The sequence below is a fragment of the Eubalaena glacialis genome, chromosome 3 (genome assembly GCF_028564815.1).
Source record: "Eubalaena glacialis isolate mEubGla1 chromosome 3, mEubGla1.1.hap2.+ XY, whole genome shotgun sequence".
Classification (NCBI taxonomy): domain Eukaryota; kingdom Metazoa; phylum Chordata; class Mammalia; order Artiodactyla; family Balaenidae; genus Eubalaena; species Eubalaena glacialis.
The window spans coordinates 41501269-41516600 of NC_083718.1; the positions used below are offsets into that span (position 1 = coordinate 41501269).

At 40.4% G+C, this 15332-nt stretch overlaps 1 protein-coding gene across 1 annotated transcript in view; it reads left to right on the plus strand.

The window, feature by feature from the left end:
* The window catches only part of HSD11B1 (hydroxysteroid 11-beta dehydrogenase 1), a 48075-nt gene that overhangs the window by 14168 nt on the left and 18575 nt on the right, over positions 1–15332 (plus strand). The window contains exons 2-5 of the mRNA XM_061185542.1: positions 1731–1844; positions 2588–2718; positions 3447–3558; positions 3689–3880. Of these exons, the coding sequence (XP_061041525.1) occupies positions 1757–1844; positions 2588–2718; positions 3447–3558; positions 3689–3880 (523 nt within the window). The 5' untranslated portion in view covers positions 1731–1756. The remainder of the gene's footprint in view (positions 1–1730; positions 1845–2587; positions 2719–3446; positions 3559–3688; positions 3881–15332) is intronic.

Here is a 15332-nt window from a genome sequence, read left to right on the forward strand (position 1 = left end):
TTAAAATTCTTTTTTTGTGTGTGTCAGACAATAAACTTCCCTAATCTGTTCATCTTTCTATCATTTTAGCATCATCAGATTTGAAAGTCATTTTTCATTGTTTCCTATATTTTTGCTATTAATAGTATAGTATTAAGAAAATAAAACTTAAATTCCTTTTCCTGTAGAGATGAAAATGGAGTCTAGTGTATAACATATCTTGGTGGCATAAAGTCCTTTATAAAACTATGCATATAGATCTTGTAGTTCTGACACTATGTAATGTAATTTTCCACTTGATTTTTAAAAAGCATGTTTTCTATTTTGTCCTCCATGAACCTTGAGCTCTATCTAGCCCTCAACTGTTCTCAAATCTGCACTGTTTTCTGGAAGTGAACTTCACAGCTGTGGGCCTTTGTTGACAAATTATTTCATCTCCTCTGGGTCTTATTTTCCCTTGCTCTGAAGTGAAAATTCAGTGAGTGTTTCCAGATACTGTACTTGGGGTCATAATTCAATTTGCCTTAATCTTGTGTGAATTCTCCAACCCCCGCCCTCAACCCACATTCCTCCTCCAAAGCACAGGTACCTATTCTTATTGCTATATTTAAATGATTTTCTTGGCTACACTGGTAACTTGCAGAATTCTGGATTCGCTCTGTGATAGGGTAATGTGTATGGTTTGGTTAGTTGTTTTTAAGTTGAAAAACTTAACAATACTATATCTTAAATTCTTTCTTTGAAGATTGATCCTTAATAAATTCTTGCTACAGACATACCAAGGCTGTTATTTCTATATTTCTGTGATAAATTCTAAATTAGTAGGGGTTTCTCCCCCCTGGTCCTTTTACTGCTACTAGATCAATTTTTAGCTGGATGTGGGCTTTTCAGGCTAGCTTTGCTTCAACGATGCGCATTCTTTTTTCTTCTACATCAGGTCCCCTCTTCCTACCATCCTCTTCACGTTCTTGGTCCTCTGTCGCATTTATAAGACCTACTTTAACAAATTAATGCCTTTTTTTCTTGGCACTCATTATTTCTTCTTTATTTGCTGTTAAAGTAATAAGTGTACATTCCATTGCACTTGCCTGAGAGTCTTGACCGGTCATGGGTTTCCCGCCATCTGGGTTCTGGCTGGCTTGCATTCCCCTTTGATGTTGTAATATTGTTCATTGAACTTAAGTGTGGGATTTATAAGGCTTCTTTGCTTTTTTTTTTCTCCAAAATGTGCACTTTTTTTTTTTTTAACTAAGCTTATTTTTCTGTTTTGTGCTGTTATTTTTAATTGCTTCTGACTAGGAGGTGGGGCTGAGAATGAGACTTGCTTGACTTTGGCTCTCTTTGCTATTACTCACACTTCCCCAGAAGCCCTGTGCACACTTTCTTTCTGCCTTTGATATATCACTTTTGAAAGTCCGTTGATTCCTGGAGTAAATGGCATTAAGAGGAAGACGGGCTCAGGGTAGGGATGCTCAGGAATCCAGTCCTGTACAATCATGAGCTTGGCCATCTGGAAGTCTCTTCTTGCTCAATGAAATGGAGTAAACATTGTCCATTATGAAATCCACCACACAGGCTGCCAGGGACAAATGGGATCCCACCCAAAGCCAATCACTGCTCTGACAGGGAAATTGGCTAGGACTGCCTGAGACTAAACCAGCCTCCCCCATCCCTGATGTCACAATTCAGAGGCCGCTGCCTGCCTAGGAGGTTGTAGAAAGCTCTGTAGGTTCTCTCTGTGTGTCTTACAGGGCTCCTCGGGCCAGGTCCCTGTCTGATGGCTTTTATGAAAAAATATCTCCTCCCCATTCTGGGGATCTTCTTGGCCTACTACTACTATTCTGCGAAGGAGGAATTCAGACCAGGTAAGTACCAATGTGTCTAATTTTGGAGGAATAGATTTAAAAACCCAGGGATGGCTAGAGTGTTTCTGAGGATAAAAGGAGTTCTTGATCCCCAAAGTTGCTGAACAAGAGGGGACCCTGAGGTGAGACTGTGTTTCTACGTCTTCCAGCCACAGGCTGGGTAATAGGGGTGTAGGGAGGGGTCATCATGGCGTTAAAAGATTACCAAATAGTCCATGTTTTATTTGGCATCTTTGATCAAAAGCAGTTTCAGATCTCTTACCAAAAAAATGAGGGTAATTCCAAAATTCACAACTTAGCCAGATAATTGGGCTCTGTGGAGAGATGGATAAGTGGGAAACAAGAAAGAATTCTGGAGTTGATGACTAAATAGAAGTGAGAGAAAATATCTGGAATCTCTCTGAGCACATGTGTTTTGATGACTCTTTGAATTTTATTTCAATTGAGCAACTGGATGAATCCAGAAATGTCTGGAACTCCAGTGTTTTAGCTGAATTCTCTCTCCATAGGGGTTTTCAAAAAAGGACAGCAGGAAGGCTTGGTTTTGAGCAACCAAAGCAAACTCCCATTTCAGAGAATGTTTACGGAAGAGTTGATCTGTTCCTTCATTGATTTATGCAATTTGAGATGAGTTGATCTGGGCTCATAACCTTTAGACACTGCGATAAGGCTCTCCACCTCTAAAGTGGGAGGAGGAATGTTGCTGCCAACTATGGTCCTCATTTTCTTTTGGGGTTTCCCAGAGATGCTTCGAGGAAAAAGAGTGATTGTCACAGGGGCCAGCAAGGGGATTGGAAGAGAGATGGCCTATCATCTGGCGAGAATGGGAGCCCATGTGGTAGTGACAGCGAGGTCAGAAGAAGCTCTAAAGAAGGTGAGGGTCCTGTGCCCACAGCCATAGGTACCCTCACGTGCCCAGATGTATTCCTATGTATGCTCACATATACATGCCAACACACAGAACTGGCACACTCAGACATAGATGCATATACACACACACACACGGAGGATTCAAACACCCAAACATCCACAGGGATATAAAAATATGCATTTAAGTATTCATTCTCATGCATACATATCTAGACACAAAGTTATTGGGCTCTATCTCTATCTATGAGATAGACATGCCTATTCACACACATTGACACATGGAGTCACAGACATACATATATGTGCTCAGATACCAACATTCCAGTACCTACTCATGAATTCATACTCTGGTACCCATGCAGACACACGCTCTCTTATATACTCAGACTCACAAACCCAAGGATACACAAATAAATATTCACAAACCTAGGGCTACCCACACAGGAACTAGCATCCCTACCAATAATGTGTTCAGAGACATCTGTTTACAGAAACTCATGAGCACAGACTTAAACTCCAGCACAGTGATTTATCCATTTATACCCTATCTTGTTCCAGACAGTACTTCAAACAGGGGACTAATATTGTGTCAGTTGCATTTAACAACACACACACACACCCCTACCAAAACAGGGCTGTGAGCAACCTCTCATTTAAACCCCCATTATGTCAGAGACTGCCCCCCAAAATTCTGCAGCCAAGATTGACACCATGGCCGCTGTGCCTCTGCAGGTGGTATCCCACTGCCTGGAGCTCGGTGCATCCTCAGCACACTACGTTGCTGGCACCATGGAGAACATGACCTTCGCAGAGGAATTTGTTGCCCAAGCTGGAAAACTCATGGGTGAGACAGCTTCTCCTCTCTCCTCTTCTGGACTTTGCCCTAGGGATCACCAGGGAGCTTTTGAGACGGGGAGGAGTGGGAGAAGGTATCAACCTCAGATGGTTTCTCTCAACACAGCCGTCTCTTACAGGGGGACTAGACATGCTCATTCTCAACCACATCACCAACACCAACAATCCTATGACTGTATTTATTGATGACATTGACCAAGTGCGCAAAAACATGGAGGTCAACTTCCTGAGTTATGTGGTCCTGAGCGGGGCCGCCATGCCCATGCTGAAGCAGAGCAATGGGAGCATTGTGGTTGTCTCCTCAATAGCTGGTGAGTGGGGCAGGGGCCAGTGTGGAAGGCGGGAGTGGCAGAAGTGCCAGGGATGGTGTTGGGGGCTCTGCAGTGAACATGCATTTTATCAGTTTCCATCCTGAGAAGTAACACAATAGAAACTGGAAGTTGAAATGCTCACAGTGATCTTAAAGAAAAGCTGATTAACAGCTTGCCCATATGCGTGGACAGGCAGATGTACGAATAAGAGCCTTGGGTATGGAAACTCACCGAGAAGCATGCATGCTGAGTAAAAGACACAGTGTTAGGAACAAGTGAGACCGTAAAAATGAGGGCTTGTTCAGGGTGGATCGACTACAAGATTCCTGGAAGTAGCGGAGGAAGAGCAGCAGTTCAGAGTGCTTCCCTGAACTCGCCTGGTTGTTTGTGATCAACAAATGGGAGTCCAAAGGGTCATCGAGAGGCTGCTGGAGGGACAGCCTGTCCTGAGTTTCAGGGAGAGACCTGGTCATCATAGATAAACAAGATTTTGCTTCTTCCATGACAAAGAGCTGTAGGTTGGTAACGTTAGTTGATACAAAGGTAGAACTGAGAGGTGAAATGTTTTAACAACATACAGTTGTCTGATAAGTGGGTTGAGCCAAGGTAAAATGAAATGAACAACAAAAACAAACACACCATATTATAACAGACCTGCCTATATTGGGGTGTTCTCCAAAATCTGAACTTGCTACATCAAAAGTCCATTTTAATCCACCAACAGGGTAGGAAGAGAGTGTGTACAGAGAAATATTCATAAAGAGAACTCTGCGTGATCAAGAGAAGTTCCCTATGCTTTGGATGGTGACAGCATTCGAAGTTATCACCAGTGAAAAGCCAGAGAGTTTCCAGCTTGGGGGATTCCTAGGCCCATTTCATTATGGGTCCAGTAGAGAAGTTCCACACGTATTTGTCTATTAGTCAGTTAGAAGGATGTTCATGGAAGATGCAAACACCAGGATCAAAATTAGCCATCTACATGTGTTTCCTAGCAATGTAAAAGCAAATAACCTAGAAGACTTTGTAATTTCTTAAGTACTTCACAAACATTAGTTATTACTATAACTCAGAACACCATCTATGTTGTAAAGAGTTCTACTTCCAGCACGGGAAAGGCCTGCACAGTGATCAGTGATCGGATAAAAGGGCAGCGTGTCTGTTCTACCCGCCAAACAGGGTGATTGATATGCATCCCTGTGCTTCCTGGACAACACAGACTCCCCCACCCCTCCCCAGACACAGCCTCTCTCTGGGCTGAAAGGAAGGGAGAGCTTCTGGATGCATACTGAGTGAGAGGGTGCTGGGCACATCCCCAAACCATCCTAGGGCATTGGCCAAAACCCTCACATCAGTCACGGTGTAGGTGGCTTTAATGATCTCAGTTGAATAAGTAATATATCCACTCTAGGCAAAGGGGGTTTTACAGCCTTACAACATTACAGCCTAAATGTCTTCAGAAGGAACAGAGTTACTATAGAAATCCAAGGGTGTGATGAAATTCTGATAACCTGTTTCCACACATCTTCTCCACCTACCAAATGTCACCTCATAATTTCTATGGACTCTGGGAGGTAGAAATCTAGCTGGACTACTAACCTTCGTGCCTGTTGTTTGTATAGCCAAAAGTTCAACGTTTTTGCTTTGAAGCATGTCTGTAAATTGGCAAAGTACAAACACTTTGCTTTCTCTCCCTAACTGAAGAATTTCTCTGCTCTAGGCTATATTCTTTTTTAAATTGAAGCATAGTTGATTTACATAAGCTATGTTCTTTCAGACAGTCAGCAAATATGTTCCTTAATCCTTCCTCCGTAAAATCTGAATTCCACAAACATGGGATGCTAAACCGCAGATTGATCCTAAGGTCAGCCAAAGAGTGTTGGGGTGGCTTTTTAATAATTCTTTCCAGGGACTGCATTAAGTGGTTTATTGAATTGCAGTAATCAGCAATTGTTTTTATCCCCAGTGCATTTCTAGGTATTTTGTTACATGGAAATCCCATACTTTTAATACGTTCTTTAAAGCCTCAGCTATTTCTTTAGCATCATCAAAGACAGTATGGCTGCCTCTGGGAATTTCCTTATGGTCCACATCCATCCACCACTCAACACTGTTTCTGGCACCTACTGCTCAACTTTCTATGTATATGTTACATCAATTAGTCTCCCCTCCTTCCTCCACATGCTAGTTGGGATATATTTTGAGCTACTATCACAAAAACCTAAATTTACAATGGCTTAAACAAATAGAAATTAATTTTTCTCTGATGAAACAGCCTGGGGTAAGCAGTTTAGAGCTGCAATGGGAGTTCTGCCCCATGAATCGTCTAGGAACCTTCTATCACAAAACCACCATCCCTGGGTGTTATCCTCACCCGTATGTCCAAGGTGGCTCATTATCATGTCAGAATTCTAGCTAGAGAAAATGGAGAAAGAAGAACACAACTTGAATGTCATATACTTCTGCTACAGCTGATTGCAGTTGTGGACTTTATTCAAGGTGAACTTGTGTCCAGCTGAAAATCAGGGGTTCTATTTCTATAAAAGACACTGATGTTGACAGTTAACAGTCGCCCCCATATCACCCATGTATATAAGACCAGAGGCAGTATTCCCTCTAGGCCACCCCCACATGTGTACCTCACACCATACACACACATCCCAGACCCAATCTCTCTCACATTCAAGGTCCATCACGAAAGCAAAACCCCTTGCACTGATGCAGGGGACAGTGGGGCAGGAGAAAGAATGTGAAGAAATACCTAGATGGTATCTGTGAAACAAACTGAGACAGAGAGATTAATACTCCAATTTGCCTGAAAAAAAAATCACTGGATTGGGCAGAGAACATTTGACAACATCTGGAAAAAGTTTATTTGCCATGAGTCAAAAAGGTTGTCTTAGGTTCAATTTTAGAAAAGGAAAAGTCATTCCATTTTTGAATTCCCTGGTTCTGTGAACCCCATAACTATGGTAGTTACACACATGACAGCTGGACCCAGCATCTAATACTGCTTCTCTGCCCCTTCTTTACTCCCCCTCAGGGGGATCAGGGACAAACCTGTCACCCCCACCAACAGCCCCACCTTTTTTCCTCTAAGGATCCATTTAACCTCACCTCCTTTGAAGACTTTTTCAGTCCTCACCAGATTCATTTAAACGTTTCCTCTTACCTACTACATTTTCCTAAGTTACCTTAGAAATCCTACTTCCTCTCTATTTCTCTTTTTCGGCTTCATTGGTGATACAAATACTAGCAACAACAATTATAGTACAAATGCCAACCACACTGGGCCGGTACAAGTGTAAGGATGGTGATTCGTCTGTATCAAGAAAAATCCAAGCCCTATTTTGAAGTGAAGCTAGACATAATAAAACACTGGGTTTCTTTAAATATTCAAAGTGAAAAACACATCAAAAGGAGTAAAAGAGCCTTGCCAATAACCTCTGAATGCTCAGACCTCTCTTTGGAAGCTCCATTAAATGTCTCCAGTTACCTATTCATTTTTCTCCAAGTAAATCTTCTTTTAAAAAGATCAACTTTATATATATATATATAGTTATATATATATATATAGTTATATAGTTATATAGTTATATATATATATTTATAGTTTATAAATAGTTTATATTTTATATTTTATAAATTATAGTTTATATTTATATATATATATTTATATATAGTTTATATATATAAACTTTATATATACTTTATATATATATAAAGTATATATAGGTATATATAAAGTTTATATATACTTTATATACATATATATATATATATAGTTTAAGTCTTATTCAAATGTATTCCTTTCCTGGCTTACTCATTCCCAGCATTGTTTCATACTATTTTTTATACAAATGTGTAGTATTTCAGGCTCATTATAAGCTGACTAGCCAGAGGCAAATACCTTGTAAGACAATGCTTTTGTGGGAAAACTCAAACCAATGCATGAAGTCACTTGTTGGACCTTAAACTGTTTGTCGGTTGAGGGTTGGCTGTGCAGTCCAAACCTATTTCAAGAATTCTACATTACAAAGAGGAAAAAAGAAACAGATTTCTCAACTACACAGATCAGCTAACAGGATTTGGAATATGCAAAATGCTGCTCTGCATAAAGACAAGAATGTACAGGTGGGGCTTCCCTGGTGGCACAGTGGTTGAGAATCTGCCTGCCAATGCAGGGGACACGGGTTCGAGCCCTGGTCTGGGAGGATCCCACATGCCGCGGAGCAACTAGGCCCGTGAGCCACAACTACTGAGCCTGCGCGTCTGGAGCCTGTGCTCCGCAACAAGAGAGGCCGCGATAGTGAGAGGCCCGCGCACCACGATGAAGAGTGGCCCCCGCTCGCCACAACTAGAGAAAGCCCTCGCACAGAAACGAAGACCCAACACAGCCAAAAATAAATAAATAAATAAATAAATAAATAAATAAATAAATAAATAAAATTAAAAAAAAAAAAAAGTCAAAAAGTGCTAGAGCAGGTTTCTGGGTCCTGCTAACAGAGTCACAGATTAAAAAAAAAAAAAAAAGAATGTACAGGTGTTAATCTCATCCCCCACCTACACCTCTGGCACCCACTTTTTCCTAAAAGATAGACCAATGCTTAGTGTATGGATATAACTTGAGTGGGGGGGAGAGGGTGGCAACCAAGGTCTAGGATGCAAAGGAGACTAAGAAATATAGTAGAATGGGGTAGTTTATCCCTCACCCAATTGTCCTAATATTTCTAAGAAAGATGAATCTTTACCCTTAAACCTGATTACCTCAGAAATAATTTTCAGGGACCACAATTTCCAAGGTAAGTGGAAGTGTATGCTTGTGGATACAGGTATTTACGTGATGGGGGAGTGCTGCAGATTTGGACTGTGTGGAGGGGCATGGGGAGAAACACAGGGAGGTGAGGCATGTGTGTGTATAGATTTGGATTGAGATTACTATGTTTTGGTACATTCATTAATGGATGTTAATATATGTATTGCTGTATAAAAACACTCATTGCTATGGGAAAATATTTGTAATAGAAAAATCACGCTACAGAACAGTGTGCTATACTTTTATAAACAAAATATGTATGTATATAAAAAAAAACTGGAAGGCAACTGGAGTTAAATGTATATTGGGTGATGGAATTATACAAATTTTCCTTTCTTAAAAATATTTTCCAAGTTGTCTGTACTAAGTATGTAATTAGAAACAAATCTAATAAAAAATGTTAAAACATAAAAAAAAAAAAGGAGATCAGAGTAAGAATCAACAGCCTGGACATAAAAATTTCAGGAGTCGTTGTTACCTAAATTCAAGAGACTGGGCTCAGGCAGAATCTGGAGGATTGAAACAACTTGATGCACTCGACATTGGAGTTCAGTGTTGTATCTGCCCCCCAGGAGGGGTGACTGGAGATTTTAAAGGGGAAGAGAAGACTCCCTGCTGATGACAGTGACAACTTAGTGCAGGTTGAGAACACTGTAATGCTATCCATGTTACCATTACTCCGTTTACTCCCTTGAAAGGGGTGGGTGGGAAGAGCTTAAGTAGTCATGGCTCCTTAACCCTGCTCGACCATTATTTTTGTTCAAGTACTTTTCTTGACAAAAATATCAGGGTTCTACCATCATCCATGCGTTTACGTTCACTCACCAAGGAATTTCAAAAGGCTTACAAAAAATACACTCTATTTGGAAACACCCAAATAAAAAACTAGGTCTTAAGAAAAGAATATAAAAACACCAAAATTAAACTCAACATAGAAGCTGTGCTTAAGTTTCTAATTTGGCTCTTGAGTTTCTTAACAAAAAGGAAAAAAAAGAAAAAAAATAGTATCAGTATATAGACAAGATTATATTCAAAAGAAGGAAGCACTGCAGGAAGCAAATAATTTCTGAAATAAACCTCTCATAAAAGATTATAAATTGAAGGCACAAAATAATGAAACTAGCAAGGCCCCTAACAACTTTTTAAAAATGTTTCTGTGATTATAAAAAGCTACACATACACACACATTATGAAAATTGGAAAAATGAAGAGAAGCACAAAGCTGAAAATAAAGATCATCCATATTCATGCCAATATTTTGGAGAATTTCCTTCTAGGTACATATAGATACAGAACAATTATTTTCCTACTGCCAGATATTTAGGTTATGTTACTGAACCAAACTCAGGTCTGCTCACCTGTCTCACAGCAAAGCCAATCTACTGACACCAGGTTGTGGTGAAGGAATGTACAGCGTTTACTGCAGGTCACCCATGCAAGGAGAACAGGCAGTCTGTGCTCAAAAGACTCAAACTCTTCACTGGCTTTTTTTTTCTTTTTTTTTTTGGCCAGCATGCGGGATCTTAGTTCCCCAACCAGGGATCAAACGTGTTCTTCATTGGCTTTTAGACAAGGGTTTTTAAAGACAGTGTTGGGGAGAGGGTCATAGGATCAGCTTGAGGACCTTCTTCTGATTGGTTGATTGTGAGGTAACAGGGTGATGTTTCTGAGATCTCAATCATCAGCCTTCTGGTTCCAACAGTCTGGGGTCCACTAGCTTGTGGTCAGCATGTAGTCATCATGCTCCACCGGAGTGAGGGGCTTAGTTCCTGCAGAACAACTCAAAGATATGCATCAGACTGTTACTTATATCCCTTCAGGAGGAAAAAGGAGTCCTGTGACTCTTGTCCTAATCATTAACAGCTTGAGTCTGCACTTTGGAACTTGGGGAAGGCCTAGGAGGTGAAAACCTTTTTTTCTACAAACAAGAAATGGGGGACACAGAAAGCCCCAGGAATGCCCCTCAGGGTCATGCTTGGTTTCAATCCCTCCTTTTCTTTGATGCTCCTCAATCTTGAGGGGAACAAGGGTGGGACAAGAAAGGGAATAAAGTTTTGGATAGAAAGATTGTTAACTCAGCAGGGGAACTCAGTTTAAGGGAGACTTGGTTTCAGTTACTCTCAATGTATTTTAAAAATTCTAAACAAGTATCTTGCCCATAAATCTGTGGCCTGGTTGATGATTATTTCCTTGATAAATTCTTAGTATTAGATTTACTGGGTGAAATGATGGAACCAATTCTAAGGTTGTTGGTACATATTTCCGAATTGCTTTATATAAAATGAAAAATAAAGGACCTGACTTTTTAAATATATAAAAATAAAAACCAGTTTAAATGAATATGAGCATCATGTCCCATTCCCACCCTGAGTATACATATGAGTGTTCATCTCACATCTGCTTTTCAGAGTTAACAAAGTTTTCAGCAATTGACAATTTTGTAAGTAAAGGAGAAAGGCGTTTAGTGGTTATAATTTGAATTTCATTGTTTACTTATGAAATGGAATGTGAGGTCCCTGTCCCCTTGAGAGCAGTAGTGATCTCGGGTGGCCTCGTCCTGCAGCAGCTTGAAGCAGGGTTTCAGTTCCCGGCCAGTGATTGAGGTTGGGTCTTGGCGGTGAGAGCACTGATTCCTAGCCACTAGACCCGTGATCAGTGACAAGGCCCTGGCCCTACAGCTTGGCAGAAAAAGAATTCCCACAAAGACAGAAAGTAGTGAAACAAGTAAAGTATTTATTAAGAGGAAAAAAGAGTACATATGGATAGACACACGGGCAGGCTCAGAGAAAGAGTCATGCCCTCGTGGCAGTTTGAATCACTTTTATGGGGCATTTCTTCCAGTTTTCCTTTGGCCAGTCATTCTGATTTGCCTGGTTCAAAGTCCGTATTTGGTATAGCTCAGGATTTTCCCATGTGTGCACGCACATCTCTTAACCAAGGTGGATTCTACCGAAGAGGCCTATGGGTAGTGAGCATTAGTTGGCATCACTCCCTTTTTGACCTCCAAGGAGCCTTTCTGCACATGTGTAGTCAGGGAGGTCTTCTGACTTTGAGAATGATGAATATGTGGTCTCATCTTCTATCTGGGCAGGTGCCAGCCTCCTCTCTCAATTTTCCTGTTATTCCCGTCTCGGAGTATTTGTCCACAAGGAACGAACTCAAACCGTTTGCCCTGGGGGCCAATCTGTCTCTTGCCTTAGTAGTATTCTATTTTTGGTTATACTTATTTCCTTATTTCCTACAACAGCACCTGGCACGTGGTGGATATTTCATAAAAGTCAGGTAATTAATGAATGAATGAATTTTCATGTGTTTATAGGTTATTTATATTTTCTATTCTGTGAGTTGTTTTTCTATGTCCTTGCCCATTGAGATGTTAGCAAAACTTTTCTAACAATAAATACAGCAAATCAATGTCATGTGCAGCTTCTTGTTGCAAACTTTGACAAAGGTATATTGTTGAGACACAGCTAAATTTAAAGTTAATAAAGTGAAAAGTGAATTTGACATAGTGTGACTATATAGCTTTAGATGGTTGAGCTTGACGCAAGGAGGATTCCTCTTGAAATAAGCATTGATTTCAATGAGGAGAAATCCACTTAAGCTACTTCAAAATGAGGACAGGGGATTTCCCCAGCAGTCCAGTGGTTAAGACTCTGTGCTTCCACTGCAGGGGGTGTGTGTTTGATCCCTGGTTGGGAAACTAAGATCCTACATGCCGCACAGCACAGCCAAAAAATAAAAAATAATAATAATAAACATTAAAAAATAAAATCATCTAAAATTTTTTAAAATTTTTTTAAAAAATGAGGACAGGCTGGGGAGAGAGAGCATCACTTTACACTTGAGAAATGTATTCTCCAGATAAACTTGCACAAATGTTCCCCAAATACGTTCATTCATTTATTCAAAAGATATGAATGGAGGGTCCACTCTGAGCCAGGCACAGTTCCCGATGCCAGCGCTGTGACAAGGCAAGCCCCTGTCACCTTGGAGCCCACATTCCAGTGCAAACCGATTGCCACTGAATTGTTCGTGGTCATAAAAACACTAAAAACAACCTACATATCCACCACTAGGGACAGGTTTCTAAATGGTGGTGAAATACTACATAAATTTTTATGCATACTGACTATAAAAATCATAAGTTCAAGGAAAAATAATTTAGAGAACAGTATATATATTATGAGCTCAACTGTGTCTAAAGAAAGGGGCTTTTACCTTTCATTTTATACACTTTGGAACTGCTTATTGTACAACAAGCTTGGTATGAATTTTGTTAGAATAACTTTGTTAAAGAAAAGTAAGGGATCAGGTTCTGTATGGTAACCAAAAGCAAAATATTTCACCTCTCAGGATGACTGACTTCAGGACGACAGAGATTGTACTCTATCTCACAAGTAAACAAATAAATTCAAATGACTGAAACTACTAAAACACCAAATTCAAACTATTAAATACCATGGAGCGGGTGGAGGTATTGTTTTTTCTTGTTTGGTTTGGTCTTTTGTTTGCCTACAACATTGTAAATTGTTGCAAACTTTGTTAACCCCACAAAGTAGGTGTGAGACGGTGGGAAAGGGTATAGTTCTTTTATTCATTTTAACTGGTTTCACTATTGATTTTTAAAAGTCTAGCCCTTCATTTTTCATCTTACCTAAAGCAATCTAGCAATATGCATTCTATATGTAGAATATGAATATTCTATATTCAATATGTAGCCTTAAGGGTTCCCATCATTTTGTTACTGAACTCAGGTTCGGATGCTCGGCCCTCAAAAGCCAATAATTCAAGAGGCAAGTGTCAGTAGAAAGGAAAGTCACTTTATTCAGAAAAGCCAGCAATCTGGGGAGAAGGTGGACTCATGTCCTGAGACCAACTCCAAAGATTCTGCTCAGCCATGACAGTTTTTAAAGGGAAAAAGGAGGGGAAGAATCCCAGTGAATCATCGAGGCAGGAGGTTGGGTTCTGCATCATTCTCCATTGCGTGCGTGCAGGCTGGCTGACTCTTCAGATGTTATCTTGCCCTCGTCATCTGCCTGCAGGATTGCTAAGGGGGTTCTTGGGGGTAGAGAGCTAGTCACTCTTTAACCACTTAATTCTCCATTCTTAATTCTTTTAATCTAGGAAAAGAATCAACAGCTTAGGCAAGGCATGGTGTGCATTCAGGAGCACAGTCAGAAGATAGTTTAAATTGTCTAGTGATCTCATTCTTATAATTAGGTTCTTTCAAGGTTAGAGGGGAACAGAAATGGGCAAACAGGAAAGAAGCAAAAGAGCTGCTTTCAATTCCCCACTGTCCAACATCATTCCATTTCTATGGGATTAGGAGCAAAGGTCCATCTTCTGTAACTTCTTCATGCTGACATAGGGTGCCATATTTTCAGAGTTGAAGATGTCAGCATGGGTCTGTAGCATCTCTTTGCTGACAATTTTAATTGCCCACTTACATATACAGGCAGGGCAAGCTATAATTATTTTGATGACCACAAAGATATAGATCATTATGAGCAATAATGTTAATCCCATTCTCTTGAGGCCAGTTCTTGGAATTGTATTAGTCATAGATTTAGTACTGATCAAGATGGAGCAGCTTATGTCATGTCCTCTGGTGGCAGTTATAGTATCTGAAAAACAGCTCAGGAATGTGCATCAGACACTGAATCTGTGACTCTATTGTCCTAATCTTTGACTGCTCGAGCCTGCTCTTTTGTGACTTCAGGAGGCCTGGGAGACTTCAGGTTTCCTACAAACAAGAGGCAGGGGACATAGAGGGGCTCTTGTACTTGGGGTAGTGTGGAGTCTGCAGGGTTCTGCTCGGTTCCAACTTCACCCAGCAAATATAATGTTAAGAATCTGTCAAGGAATAATCATCAATCCAGTCATAGATATATGCACAAAAACATTTGTTGTAGGATTTTTTTCAATGTGTCTATGCACAAGCAAAGCTACCAATGCTGAAAATAGGCAATGGACATGTGCCTGAAGTCAGATTCCAATTAACGTATGGCAGAGTTGAGTTGATTATATGGGTTTTAAATTATTTAACATTTTTCCATGAAGTTGTCTGGTTCAGGAACTTCCATGTAATAAGTGTATATAATAAATCCTTTACTTCTAGCATTAGAAAATTAGTCTTTCCCTGTACTCACTAAATAATTAAATGTGAACAATGTTTAAAGAATATTATTTGAAGGGCTGCCAAATTACTGGCCCACACCTGTCTCAGTCTGTCCCTGGGGAGACAACTGGCCTTGGGGGAACTGCAGCTGGGATATCCCAGAGGTAGCATGGTTAGGTCATACCAGCTTCCCTCAGCACATCTGCTCCTCTTCCTTCTCTCCCTATTAAGCTCTGCTTCATTTGGGACAGAGTTCAATCTGGCTGTTACAGTCCTTTCTCAGCATGACAGTTCTCAGTGCACTCTTGACTTCAACCCCATTGCCAACATTCTTGATCTCTCAATTTTCCAACTCTAAACTTCCCCCCAAAGAAGGAGTGTCTAACTGGCTCAACTGAAATTTATAAGTCAACCCCCCAAATTATTTATGAAGACCAGCCTAGAGAGGTACAGTCATTGACTCAGGTCTAATCAGCAAAGCCATGCTGAGGGAAGGCAGAGTTAGGCTAGAAGCAAGG